Source organism: Notothenia rossii (assembly GCF_949606895.1).
Source record: "Notothenia rossii genome assembly, chromosome: 8".
NCBI classification, from domain to species: Eukaryota; Metazoa; Chordata; class Actinopteri; order Perciformes; family Nototheniidae; genus Notothenia; species Notothenia rossii.
This window is the reverse complement of record NC_136906.1, coordinates 73,213,275-73,227,595: the sequence shown is the minus strand read 5'-3', so window position 1 is coordinate 73,227,595 and position 14,321 is coordinate 73,213,275. Positions and strand designations below refer to the sequence as shown.

At 41.8% G+C, this 14,321-nt stretch overlaps 1 protein-coding gene across 22 annotated transcripts in view; it reads left to right on the top strand.

Moving 5' to 3' along the window:
- The first annotated feature begins 634 nt into the window (after nucleotides 1-634).
- The window catches only part of ptprk (protein tyrosine phosphatase receptor type K), a 122,868-nt gene continuing 109,181 nt past the window's right edge, over nucleotides 635-14,321 (top strand). For 20 of the 22 annotated variants that reach the window (XM_079646666.1, XM_079646664.1, XM_079646658.1 and 17 more), the window contains exons 1-2: nucleotides 635-936; nucleotides 7,636-7,659. In XM_079646666.1, coding sequence (XP_079502792.1) covers nucleotides 861-936; nucleotides 7,636-7,659 — 100 coding nt within the window. In that variant the 5' untranslated portion in view covers nucleotides 635-860. The remainder of the gene's footprint in view (nucleotides 937-7,635; nucleotides 7,660-14,321) is intronic. The other 2 variants (XM_079646665.1, XM_079646670.1) reach the window with 1 other exon arrangement.

Below are 14,321 nucleotides of genomic sequence, written 5' to 3'. Positions count from 1 at the left end.
TTTGAAAATTATGTAACTTTTTTTGTTTTTATCTTTTTTTAGCATATTGTTTATTATATTATAACTTAGTACTTTTTTAGCATATTGTTTATTATATTATAACTCAGTACTTTTTTTAACGCATGTAAGATATGCAACACTAAGCTGTCTCTGGCTCTTTCCTGCTGTAACGCTGTAAATTTCCCCTCTGTGGGTCTAATAAAGGTATTCTGATTCTGATTATTTTTGATATGTTAACATTCAAGCAACATGTTGTTTATTTTTTTTTACCATCTCTTGTACAATATTGCCTAACAAACACCACATCTTATTAACATTTGATCAAACATAACCTTTTATCGCATTTATGAGCGATTAATTAGAAGTTTTGTATTTGATGAAAAATAAATAATGTCAATAATTTCAACTAATAAAATACAAGAAATGGAAAAATGACTGATGGAAAAATTATTTATAAAGAAACCTTTATTACAGTCTATTATTACACATGACAGGTACTATTAGAGTTCCTACATTGTTTCTTTAACTTGTGTGTTTTTATTTTGTATGTTTTTTTCCCAATCAATTCCTGCTTCATGACGTCACGCACTTTCTCTGCTGCGCTCGCTCTCTCTCCCTCGCGCTTTCTCACTCCGCGTGAAACAAAGTGTAGTGTCCGCGAGAGCCCGTAGGAAGCGAAAAGAGAGAAACCGGAGAGAGAATGGAGCTTCTGAATCCACACCAGGAGGAATAATAATAACAAACCACTAAAGAGAGACATAAAGAAGACTGAAGACGGAGGAGAGGAAGGAGAACACTCGCAGGAAAAACTTTTCCGGGGAAAAACTGTTACATACTCTCACACGGCCACGTTTGAAAACATGGATACACTTTTCCCCGTATTCCTGGGACTCCTGTTTCTCTTTTCGGCCAACGTGTCCGGGCAGATACCGACAGGTAAGGGCGAAAACATGAACAATAGGGTTTTAATAATGTTTTCTGTTTGTAAAGTTTGCACTATTTCCTCATTTTCTGCCACCTTGTAAGCGTATGAATCCATGACAGGTGTGTTTAGATGCAGGAGAAAAGTTAGCCTCCGTGTTTTAAACGTACTGTCGTGTCTGTTTTGTCGCTTCGAGGATGTTTTAAATCACTCTCGGAAGCGAGACGTGCATTTTTTAGGCGTAAAGGTGCTTTTTGTCACTGTTAAAATGAAAAATGTCCTTAGGATGCATTGCGAGTTACATTTAAAGCCGGAGTGAGTCGCCTCTTGTTTCATTTCAGTCTGTTTGCCAAGTATGTCGGTCTCACTTGCAAAAATGACTAACACTGACCCTCATAGTTTGGATTGTGAACACTAATTCTTAAAATAAAGTTGCATTATTTTCAGTTTGTTCCCTTATCCCGGAGTGAGGATGTTCTGTATAAAACGATTATTTGACGTTAGCACTTCAAAGCACCAAAGGCTACAATAATAAACATGTTTTTGCACGGGGTTACGGTTTAACGGCAGTGTACAGTGGGAAACATCGTTCCTTCGTGCAGCCTCTTGACGGCGCATGAATGGAGAAAAAGTTACTGTGTGCACGGAGATCACCATCTATTAACTATAATATCACATAGTGTCACAATGAATACTTGTACAGGGTCTGGGTATTACACTGATCTTGCATTTGATGCTGTTTTCCATCCTGTGATTACTTGAAGAATTTTTTCATAATCGTATTCTTCTTTAATGCATGTTAGTGCAGCCTACTAATGTTTTTGTAAGGTGTTATTCTCTAGTCTGTCATGTATTTCATGTGGTTGAAGAGGAAAGTATATTTTATAGGATGCAATAATCGCTCGTGTTCGCATCCACCGTGAGCTTATTTACTCTCTGCAAACCAAACGGTCCTCTTCTGCTCCAACTTTACTTTCGATAAAACCTAATGGTTAGGGACACAGCCCGATCGCCTGTCTGATTGAATGGGTTTTATCATTGCAAGGTGTGATTTAACTGAAGTAGAGGAAAGATGGAGAGGATCAGTTACTTATTTTTCTATATACATCCCGGTTTCATCTCTTTTTACGCACGAAATCTGGGGAAATGTACGATGTGAGTTGTTGGACTATGTGCGCAATTCCATTCCTAATACAGTTAAACTACATGCATACGAGTGCATTCCCCTCGACCGTGACTTTTAACTCTTATTTTATTCTGGGTCTTCTTGACTTCAGTTTAAAGAGTGCCTCTGCTTCCCTGCTGAAACACGTATTCACTTTGAGTCCGCGCTGCAAAAACAACTGGTGATGTTCTCCGGGACGATGCCCCTGCAAAAATGCCCTAAACGAACTGGAGAAAGAGAGTTGCCCTGTAGCTGTGTGTAGTGTCGTGGTGCAGGACGCAGTGTATATGTTGTGCAGCTCTGGATGTCCGTGCATGCAAACTCTGTGCAACTGTGTCGCTGTCTGCGTGGCTGCTGCGCGCTTTACTTCCACATTCAGCAGTTGTTCGTCTCTGAACTCCAACACACACTCACGCACAGGCAGATAAAGAGAGAGTCTCACACAGCTGTTACAAGTCTGACCTCCACAATTATACTAAAACCTTATATGGCTGTAATAAAGGACACATCAAGCCCCGATTGAAAAGCATGAAATAACCAGAAATGGCACAAAAGCGTCGTTTTCTCTCTCAGTATTCGCTTAGGAATGCTAATGATTTGCATAGAAATTACACATTAATTAACGCTTCATCTGTGAGCGTTTTATTGCCCACCCCACCCCTCCTCTCCCCAGCCCTGATATACCCTCCTCTCCCCCTCCCTCTCCCCCTCCCTTGTGGCCATTTGGCCCCCTGGCTAACAAATGTGTGGAATTTCTTTGAGGCCTCTTTGGGAATCTGAGTGCTGTTAATTTGCAAGTAAATACTAGTGAGTAGATGCTGCTTTACAGGGAGCGGGAGGTGGGCTTTGATCAGTGTGGAACAAGGGGGTTGAAAAACAGAACTTGCAGTTGGTTGTGTTGCAGAGAGAAAAGTGTTTATTTTAAATGCCAGGAACATTATTGTTATAGTTGCATTGAAACCACCAAGTTCCCAGGATGACATGTCCCTGATGTCCCCTTTTCTGTATACACTTTGAACCTTAATTGATGGAAATTAAGAGTTGACTTTTCAATCAATTATTGTTACAAAGTCCTGCAGGGCATGCTTTATTTTGAAGATCAGCACTGTTTTTTCCATCATTGATTGACAGCGTTTTTATTACATTTGTTCAGTAAATGTTGAACTGACGGGGCTGATATGGTTTATTAATGCAGCCAGTGTGAACTGTCACTGAGAATATGTGTGATTATTAGATCGTAAGCGATCAAATGAGGGAAATCCGAGAGAACCACAGCGGGGATGTGTGTTGCTGCAGCACCATTGGTCGCCTCTCTGTAAAAACAAGGACAAGAAAAAACAGTGAAGGGTAGAAAACTGTCCGTCACTCTTTAACAGTCACTTTTTGTGTCTCATTTCCTCTTTTATCTTCTTGTTTCCCATTTAGAAAGTCAAACTATCAATTATGGCGTAAATCCGCCTCTCCCTTGTCTCTTCTTATCGTGCTGTTTTGCAGCAGTTTTGTTTTTGGCCTATCGCTTTCCAAAGCCAGTGTAATAAATGTGAACGAGTCTAAGTGAGTTTATGTTAATTTGACAACTTTCTAAATCCGTCTCCTCTCTGATGGAGCTGTGACACAGATTCCAGGCGTCTTTAATCTTAATGAAGTGAAATAATTGTTTTCCATTAGTGTCTCCATACAAATTAGATGGCTGCTGCCGAACACCACATTTGAGCCTGTTTAATTATAATTGTAAGTTATTTTAGTATTTTCAACATTACAATCAAGTTGGTTTTAATTATAATTACTTTTTGGCACATTTAGAAGATGAAATCAAATGGTGTGTTTTCCCCCAGTAAGGCGGGAGAAACAGAGTGATAGTGAAAGCAGGAGAGGAGGAGGAGGGGGAGAAAAAAAAACAAGAAAAGCAACCATTGGTTTGTGGCCGTGGGCATCTCCTCCACTCAAGAGACTGTGAAAACGGCAGGAGGGAGAGTGTGTGTGTGTGTGTGTGTGTGTGTGTGTGTGTGTGTGTGTGTGTGTGTGTGTGTGTGTGTGTGTGTGTGTGTGTGTGTGTGTGTGTGTGTGTGTGTTTCTCTGTCATGTCCTGTGTGTGTGTGTCAACTCTTGTGTTGCTGTCACTTAAAGAGAAAGAGGGAGGCCGATGCTTTTAAGCCCTCCGGAATACAGTGGCACAAAGATGCGCATGTGAAATGTTTGCCTCTCATTTGGATTCATGTGAAAATGCCTCCTCATTCTTCTCGTGCCATGTAAAATGGCAGCGAATCAAAGGCTGCTTTATTTATTTTTCTCTTTAAAAGTAATGCTTTAGTCCGCTGTCCTTCAGATCCGTCTTAATGTCTTCTCTCTAAATCAAATGCCACTTTTCCCGGAGCCAATCTGTTTCTTCGGATTTCAATTTAGTGATAGATTGAAAAAGCCCGTCTCTCTCAAAGTAGCGGCTCATATCTTCAGTCGTTTGGGGATGGAGTCTGTGCGCACACAAGCGTGTGTGTGTGTAAAATGTAATTAATCTGTTGAGAGAATTCATTAGCTAATCCCTCATTAGACTCTGCCTGTGTGTGTGTGTGTGTGTGTGTGTGTGTGTGTGTGTGTGTGTGTGTGTGTGTGTGTGTGTGTGTGTGTGTGTGTGTGTGTGTGTGTGTGTGTGTGTGCGTGTGCGTGAATGAATTGGTGCGTTTGTATTGAAAAATGGATTAGCGATACGCAGCGGCGGTGCAACCTTTCGCCTCTTGCTGTTGTCAGAGAGCTAAGAATGAGGGAGAGAGAGAACATGACATGATGGAGACAGGTTTTCAGAACATCATACTGAGCGAAAACTGTTAGTACTACAAGAGGATGCCATGGTAGTCACAAGAAACATTTCCAACAAATACTGTGAAAGTTTCAAGCACATCTTTCAGAGTTTGGCGAGTAACATTTTAATCAGTGCACATATCCAATAACTATCTCTACGGTGATCACATTATTAATCAACCCACACAAACCTTAATACATTATGTCATTGCTGCTTGCCACAGTTCGCAATTTTCAGATGTCATCTGGTTGGCATTTTTTCAATTTGTTTTTCAAACAGGTGGAGCCAGATGCAGCAAATGATATATCTGGATTAGCCTTTAGAAACTGGTACACGTTGGGTGTAAATCATCAGTCAGTGAGCAGGAAATGAACCGAGAAAGTGTAAAAGTCCCGTTGGAAATGAAGGAAGGCAGCACGTCCAAAACAAATCCCAATCCCTGAAATATCACATCCCTGATGAATGATGGTATTAGTCCAGTATCATCAATCTCTGCTCTGCCCTGTTTGGCTCTGGTCACAGCTGTCTGTACACAGGGGCATAGAAACACCCTACTGCCTCACACACACACTAATACACACACACACTTGCATACGTGGCTGGCTAATGACAGATTAAGTAATCAACACTCTCAGTTGATTAATTACATTACAGTGGAGACACACTCTCTTTCGCTCACACTCACACAGATGTGAGCAGCATCAGTACCAGTTGTGTAGTCTAGTGTGTGGATAATGATATATATATATGATGTCTGTGTGTGTGTGTGTGTGTGTCCAAGTGTTGAAGAGATGAGAGGATTGGAAGCAGCTGATGACAGGCCTGGGAAACTATAATTGTCTGGGTTACCATGAGGTGAAGCAAAGGGTCGAGGTTGATCAAAGGTTACAGTGTGTCAGGAAACACGTGCAAGTCAACATACTGTCCCAAATAGTGGTGGTCTAATGGATAGAGAGGTGGGCTGAAGATCGGAAGGTTGTGAGTTCAAATCCCGCCAGGAGCCCCACCACTAGTGTGCCCTTGAGTAAGGCACTTAGTCCTTAGTTACTCCAGGGAGAATGTCCCTGTAATTGGTCATTGTAAGTCGCTTTGTATAAAAGCGTCAGCTAAATGAAATATGATAATGTATAATGTAAATACTCTATGCATACAGATTTGTGCGTGGTATGCCAAATGGGAAGTTATAATTGTATTATTATGTGTTTTCTTCAATTATACATGATTTCTGAAGCTGTTGGTCATTTGGTCGCTGCTGGTTCTTTCTTAAACTACCTGAATGTTGTCCATACTCTCAACAAGCTGTACTTTAACCTCTAGTAGAAAGCCAAACTGAGCAATTACACTTTGTTTTGTGCCTGCATGTCCTTATGTTTTTGAGGAGCTTCATGTCAGGGCCTCCTCAGCTTTACGTGTAGGCTCTACGCTTTTAACTAGGGATGCTCCGATCGCCAATTTTGGGGTCGATCGCCGGAATCAGTATCGGCCGATACCGATCGAGTGGGCGGGGCCTATGTGGATCTTCCATTTAAAGTGATGTTTACAACTCAGTTAATGGGGCTCATTCACTGGCGCTTCCACAAACAACAACCAAAATAATTATCACATTCAAATGAAGTGCATTATTCAAGTTTAGATTAACTTTGGAGAATAACACGGGAGAAATGAGCGGAAGCGCTCTCTTTTCCTCTCTCTCTCTCCTGACAGCCTGTCAGTATCGTCTCATGCAGCTCACTGATCCAGTAATGAGTGACCCGACAGTGAAGAATACATATATGTATAACTAGTTTAGCTTGTTCCAGAGGTAGATCAAATAGCTAAGTGTATTAGGTCTAACTCTTAGTGTGTGTGTTGCTCCGCTCACCGGTCCGTCACAGTGGGCAGAGCTGCAGGATTTCTGCTTCACACACACGTTGCATACCGCTATTTTACTGTCATTTTCGGACACCTTAAAAAAACACTGCCAGACTGGTGAAGCCATTTTGGCGAGCTTGTTTTGCCGCACACAGAGGACAGTGTCATGTATTTTACGTCATGCGATCGGCTCTCTCGGCGGCCGATCGATCGGAACATCCCTATTTTTAACTAATAACTAATGTATAGTAGATATAAAAGACAACATGAGACGCCTTTAATGTTGTTCAAACACAAGCTAATAACTAAATTAAATACAATCTCAAATTGGCAAAATTAAGGTTTGAACCAGAAGCTGTCTGTTGAGATTAATCCAATAAGGAAAGAAGAGGTAAGAAAAAGCTTGTTTTCAGCTTTTGCTACTAGACAGCTTTAACTAGCTTGGCGCTATGGACTCTCTGTAGATTGGTCCGATAAAAAGTATTGATGTTCAAAAACCTCCTTATAAAAAAGGCAAAACAGTGCAGATACAAAAAAGGTTATATCTGACTAAAGCTGCTACAGTTAGTCAATCTTCCGTTAGTGTATTGGTACAAAATAATTCGTTTTTTAAGCAAAATGCCAAATGTTCTCTAATTCCAACGTCGCAATTGTGAGGATTTTCTTCTTCTCTCTTTCAATTTCTCTATTTGTGTTTTGAATGATGGTGAATTGTTTATATGTTGGTCCTGATTTAAAAAAGAAAGCAAGCTGCTGCCCTAAAACTGAGAGGGTATAGGCCCTCTTTCACATCTAAAGAGACACTGCTTTTCTCTTGTATGTGACTTTACACTGTGCATGCTTTCCAATCTAATTCTGTCTTGTTATTATTCTCTGCTTCTTTGCTTCTGTTGGACCCAGCTCACATGGGGCGCGCTGAGAAGGGTGAGTTATGAGTGGCCAGCCAAGAGCTGAGCTTTATCTGTCATAGTCATCATCATCATCATCATCATCATCATCGTCATTATAGTCTCTAGTGTCGTAATCGTTAGCCAACAAACTTTACCTTAGCTGTCACTTTCAGTTTTCAATCTGTAGACATCTGTTATTGTGATTGAACTCATTTTGTAGTCCCATTTTGTATCTGTCTTTACTAACCATCCCATTTGGACTCATTTATAGTCGTTAATGCACCTATGAGAAATCTCACCTTTACCCAACACACCATTACATGGCTTTTAAAGTACTACTACACCTTATTAAGATAGTAGGAAATTGCAGTATGCAGTGATATTTTTCTAAAATGTCATATTAGTTCCGGTGCTTCATGGAAATGTGCCTATTTGGCCCCTGGGAATAACCTCTACAACGACAACCTTGATTTATTAGATGAACTATTTGAAGTGCTCTTGCTGTGGTTTGTCTTAGAGACTCTGCTAACGTGTGTGTCTGTTAATCTATGTGCCATGTGTGTGTGTGAGTCTCCCCTGCTGTGTGCGTCTGTCTCTGTCTGTCTCTGTGTAGTTAGACAGCTGTCGGGAGGTTTGAAGTTTCCAGGTGCTGTTTGTTTATCTGAGCCCGGTCTTTAATAAAAGGAGCGCTGAGTCACTTTGTTCCTGCAGTAGCCTGACCACACCTCTCCATTTCTTCTTCTTCTACTTCTACTCCTTTTTGTCTTCATTTTCTTTCTTCATCTTCATCTTCTTCTTGTTCTTCTCCTTCCCAATGTCCACTTTAACAACTTCACATCCTCTCCCTCTGTCTCACACATATCTTCTATCTTCCCTCCCCCTCAGTCTATCTCTCTGTCTCTGTCTCTCTCTCTCACGCACGCACGCACGCACGCACACACGCACGCACGCACGCACACACACACACACACACACACACACACACACACACACACACACACACACACAGCGGATGGTTGTTAATGAGGGAGTTGTTTTTTTGTTATGGAAGTGACAGGTTAGTAAAATCCGCTGCAGATATTTCACACTTCAGACGTACAGAGGGATCGCTGTGCATCTGTGGAGTTTGGTCTCCCACAAGGCTTTGCTGTGACAAAATCAAAGCAAATATGATTCTTTTTGTGTTACAAAAATCAAAGGCAATAGAAATCCACAGCGGAGGTCACATTCTGGTTAATCCTTAAAAATAAAAAACACAACTAAGCTGTGTTTCTTTTTTACATTTTTATTTTGTACGTGTCACATATCGGATTTGGAGTGCTATGCTCCAGAACACAAATTATTAAATGCAAAAATAATAGAGACCTAATAAAAACCCAGCGAGGCAGAAATACTGTCGGTTCACATTAAGAAGGACTCTCAGACTCTCAGACTGAGATCAGTTTATTGCCAGGATCTGCATTAGCTTCAAAAATCTCACTAGATTACACTCAATTTAGGCCCCGTCCACACGGAGACGATATCAGTTGAATCCGCTAACGTTCTCTATCGTATAGACGGTTCGTCCACACGAGGCCGACACGGAAACGCGGATTCGGAGCCCGTTTATAACGGCTCCCAGAGTGGGTAGGTCTGAGGACGAAGCGTTTGCGGCTCCGTGTATACGCCCTAGGGCTGTCTCGAATACTATTTTCCGGGCTCCGGATATTCGGTCGTAATCAGCAGCGAATATTCGGATATTCGGCCGTGCGGGGGGCGGGGGTGCGTAGTAATCAGCAGTGAACCGCTTCAACACTTGCAGTTGTATATGTCTTAAGTGTAATTTGGCTTGGCTTCCTATTTTGTATTGACATGCTTTTATTTGAAGGAGAGTTAGCGCTGTTGAAAGGAAGTTGTTGTTGCCATGGAAACAACGTGACGGAGATTAACGGATAAAGACGGAGAAAGTAAACAATAACGTTTATGGTTAAGTGTTAGCTACCCCCGAAGAGGCACAAGCTCTTACGTTGATATTGGAGATGCGGCTACCAAAAAAAAAACAACTAATAACGAAATTGAAACCTGAACAGTACTCCAACGAACAAATATTTGAATATTCGGGTACAGCCCTAGTACGCCCTATACCATCATTCCCTGAAAACGATGACGCCATAGCCCCGCCTCCCCCCACCACTCCTGCTCACCCCCGCGTCACCCGCGTCAATGCTGATGCGTTTTGCCAACAATAACAACAACAATGGCGGATCACAGGGTTGCGTTCGTGCTCCAGACGCGACTGACCATGATGCAGATTTTAGTGCAACATTTACAGCTCTTCTACCACAACCATCAGCAACAATAATATAATATAATAATAGTCATCAGTCTTATTTGCTGCTTTTGGTGTATTTTCGCCACTTACAGGCCCGGCATATGTACTACAGCGTCTCCAGCGGGTCGCGTGTGGACGGACACGTTTCTTGAGCCGATTCCGTGTGGACGGAAGACTTTTTTGATATCGAATTCTGTTCGTTTTCGTCTCCGTTTCGTGTGGACGGGGCCTTAGTCCCTGAGAAAAGAGGTGTTACTACTTTTACTGATAAGGGAATTCCTAGTATGTAAATGAGAAATTCATTAAGATGTAATCTTTTTTAAGGAATACGTTTACAGTTTATTTTACTGTAATTCCAAAAGGACTTGGTTTACTGGTTGTGGATTAACTCAATATCTTAATTTGTTTTGTGTTTTATAGGGACCTAATCAAACAACTTCAACTTCATTTTCTTGTTCAGTATTCAATAATTCATGACTCCAAGTAATGACGGAGATCTGAACATAAACTGCTTTGACATCCTCACTTTCAGTTTCCATCGACAGCGCCCACTGAGCCTCAAAATAGACATGTTTTAAAATGTTGTTCTTCTCTTCAATTAAAAGAAAAAGATAGTGGGAATCTACACAACTTGGCTAACAATACTTAATATTTACATGAACATGTGAAGTTTCATTCAAGGAACCTTATATGAAGAAGTCATCTCTAAGCTCATCCAAGTGTTGGCAGGAACCCTTGCATTTAATCTTATTCAAAGACCCTGCCATTGTCCTGCATGTTTTGCCAATGTTTGATCTTTCTGGGCTGAAGCCAAGCCTCCAGGAGGGTTAGGGGAACGGTGACTCAGCTGGCCAAAGTTTAACTCATTGCTCTCACCTCAAATCTTTTTGTCTCACTCTTTCTTTTGTACAACCAAATACCTAAAGATACATTGCCCAAAAATAATCTTGAAAGCTTTTCAGTGTCCTAAGGCTATTTATCTCCCATTCAAAGCTCTTTAAGAGACACTTTAGACAAATTAAGATAAAGTGACAGGCTGCATAAGAATTAGTTCAAAACGGAGACAAAAGCTATTTTTTTACTCTACTTAAGGCAACGGGTTTAGTCTGTTTGTTGACTAAATGTGACGACAAAGCGTGTGTGCGCGTATGAAGGAGTGAGCCTCTTCATGTTAGCCTTCAGGTGGATTGGGTTTATAGACATGGCCACAGGGCTCATATGTGTGTGTCTGTGTGTGTGTGTAGCTAAAGGCAGTGGCTGAAGTGGTTTCCATTAGTCCAGTTAAGACGACATCTGTCATAAAGCTGCACCCCCCCTCACACACACACACACACACACACACACACACACACACACACACACACACACACACACACACACACACACACACACACACACACACACACACACACACACACACACACACACACACACACACACACACACACACACACACAGAAAAGTAGCCATAAGCAATCTCTGTGCAGTACACCATAGCAAGTCTCATTCCTGATCTCTGTGTGCAGTCTCATGATAAAATCCCCGAGGACATTCTGCTTCAGCCACTTTCAGCCGTACTGCCTCAGTATGTACGTCCAGATATCTAAGAGGACTATTTGTACAGTTCTTACTCCTTTCCAATCACTCTTTAAGCTGATTTCAGTTAGAGAGCAGTAGAAAGCTTTCCAGATATATAAACCCTCCTACTATGTGTGTGTGTGTGTGTGTGTGTGTGTGTGTTTGTGTGTGTTTGTGTGTGTGTGTGAGTGTGTGTGTGTGTGTGTGTGTGTGTGAATCAGGCTCACAGAGAGATGACCAGTCCATTAAGATTATCATCTCCATCCCTGACCGCGTATCCTCGCCACGATGCTGCTCAGTGGAGATTTAAATCGTCTAGCCGATATCCCAGAGCCATCTTTTTGTCTCTAGATTATGTCTGTTGGCCATCGTTTGGTCTGTCTGCCGGCCAGCCTGTGTGTGTGTGTGTGTGTGTGTGTGTGTGTGTGTGTGTGTGTGTGTGTGTGTGTGTGTGTGTGTGTGTGTGTGTGTGTGTGTGTGTGTGTGTGTGTGTGTGTGTGTGTGTGTGTGTGTGTGTGTGTGTGTGTGTGTGTGTGTGTGTGTGTGTGTGTGTTTGTGTGTCCCTCCTGTCTGAGATGACTGCAGACACATGGTCAGCCTGACAGCATTTGCGTGTACGCACCTCCAGTCAATCACTCTAACAGACAGGCTGCGTGGGAGTTTGGAGACGGACATTTCAATGTTGAACATCTGTCTGTCAGTTTCGCCGTTGGTCCTCCGCAGCTTTGATTTCTCAAACTCTGCCAGTGACAAAATCATATTCAAAGTTCAGATCTGCATGTGTTTAACTCTAAGGGAAAGCAAATGTATCGTTTAATGATTGTCATCTCCAAAACAAGCCCTGTTTGTATGAGTCAAATACAGTGTTGGGCAAGTTACTTTTAAAAAGTAACTAGTAATAGTTATAGTTACTGCTCTCAAAAAGTAACTAGTTACTTTATTAGTTACTAAATTATAAAAGTAACTAGTAACACGTTACTTTACTTTCAAAATAATAACAATAAAAATACAAGTTTTTGTGTTGTTTTTTGCTGACTAGTTCTCTGAAGGCAACAGACTCGACCGTTGCGATGGGCAGCAAGCACCTAACTAATGTGCATGGGGCTATAAAACTAGTCGCCAAAGACCCCACCGTCTCAACCACCGGCAGTGACCCAGATGGAGCAACACCATCTAAACAGCCAAAAAACGATTCTTTCAAATCGCCACATGTCACCCAGAGTCAACTATTCGATGTGGACAATGCTTTCTGTCCTGCACACAGTTTACATTTGACCGTAATATTTTTTGCGTCCTTTATCCCCACAAATTGGAAATAGTGGTTATATTTCCAAGTTGTAAATGCGCTGCTGCTCTCGCTGATACTTGCATCTGCCATTGTGTGTGTGTGTGCTGGTGGTGAGCGTTGCCGTGTGTGTGTTTGTTAGCATTAGCAAGTGTTCGTGTGTGTGTATTTTCCCCATAAGGCAAGACCCGCCCAACTCTGTCTCTGATTGGCTTACCCTGAAATGTTACCCCGCGTTAACCAATCATCACTCTTCTCTGGTTACTTTCACTTTTCCATGGTGCTGTGAGAGGACATCGCTGTATTCGCCTGTAAGTTACATCCGCAGGGAGATTCGGTTCAGTTCCATCACATAATGTAACGCAGTAACGCACCCATTTACATCACAGTAACTATAACGGCGCTACTTAATGGGAATAGGTAACTGCTAACGCTATTAGTTACCACAAAAGTAGTTGCGTTACAGTAACGCATTACTTTGTAACGCATTAGTCGCAACACTGGTCAAATATGAACTGATGTAGATAATATTACCTTTAGCTGTCGTTTAAAATACATTTTGCACAAAACAACTGGTGTGCAGTAGATTTTAATGCCCATTTCTCCCATTAAAGCCATACTTAAAAGGTAATGTCTTCATGGCCAATATGGACTGGATTCAATGAAATCCCTAATAGAAAACGCCTTACGAAACTGTACTACTGCCTTATACTCTTGAATGGGCCTTTGCAACTGAATATACGTCTGAAGCGTTCAGATTTATTTCCATGCATTCATCGACTAAACAATCGTGTTTCCATGGTTTCTATACATTTTAGGCTCAGGACACCTACTGAGATCGTATATCCCATGTCACCCTTGTTGTTAAGCAAGCAGCACTGAATAAGTGTTTTTTTTAAACAGTGTGTCCTTTGCAATGAAAGTGATAAGAAGGCATTGCAGAGAAATTTCCAACGGACACACAGCTGCAAAGCCACATGTGAACCAAGGAAAACACCAAAATTGGGCATGTGAGGTTTTCATTGGGAGGTAGCCATGTGATTTGTATTGTAAAAGTATTTCATTTTTTAATGTTGAAAAACACTTCTGCAACAAACACACACACACACACACACACACACACACACACACACACACACACACACACACACACACACACACACACACACACACACACACACACACACACACAAACACAAAACACACACACACACACACACACACACACACACACACACACACACACACACACACACATTTGGGCCCCATGAAAAGATAATCCCATTGGTTACTTAAACATTTTTTTCTTAATGTTCTAAAATAGTTTGGGCCCCTGTCAGGCACGGGCCCCTAGAATCGTCCTAACTTTTCACCCCCTTACGGCGCCCCTGCACACACACACACACACACACACACACACACACACACACACACACACACACACACACACACACACACACACACACACACACACACACACACACACACACACACACACACACACACACACACACCCCCCAGA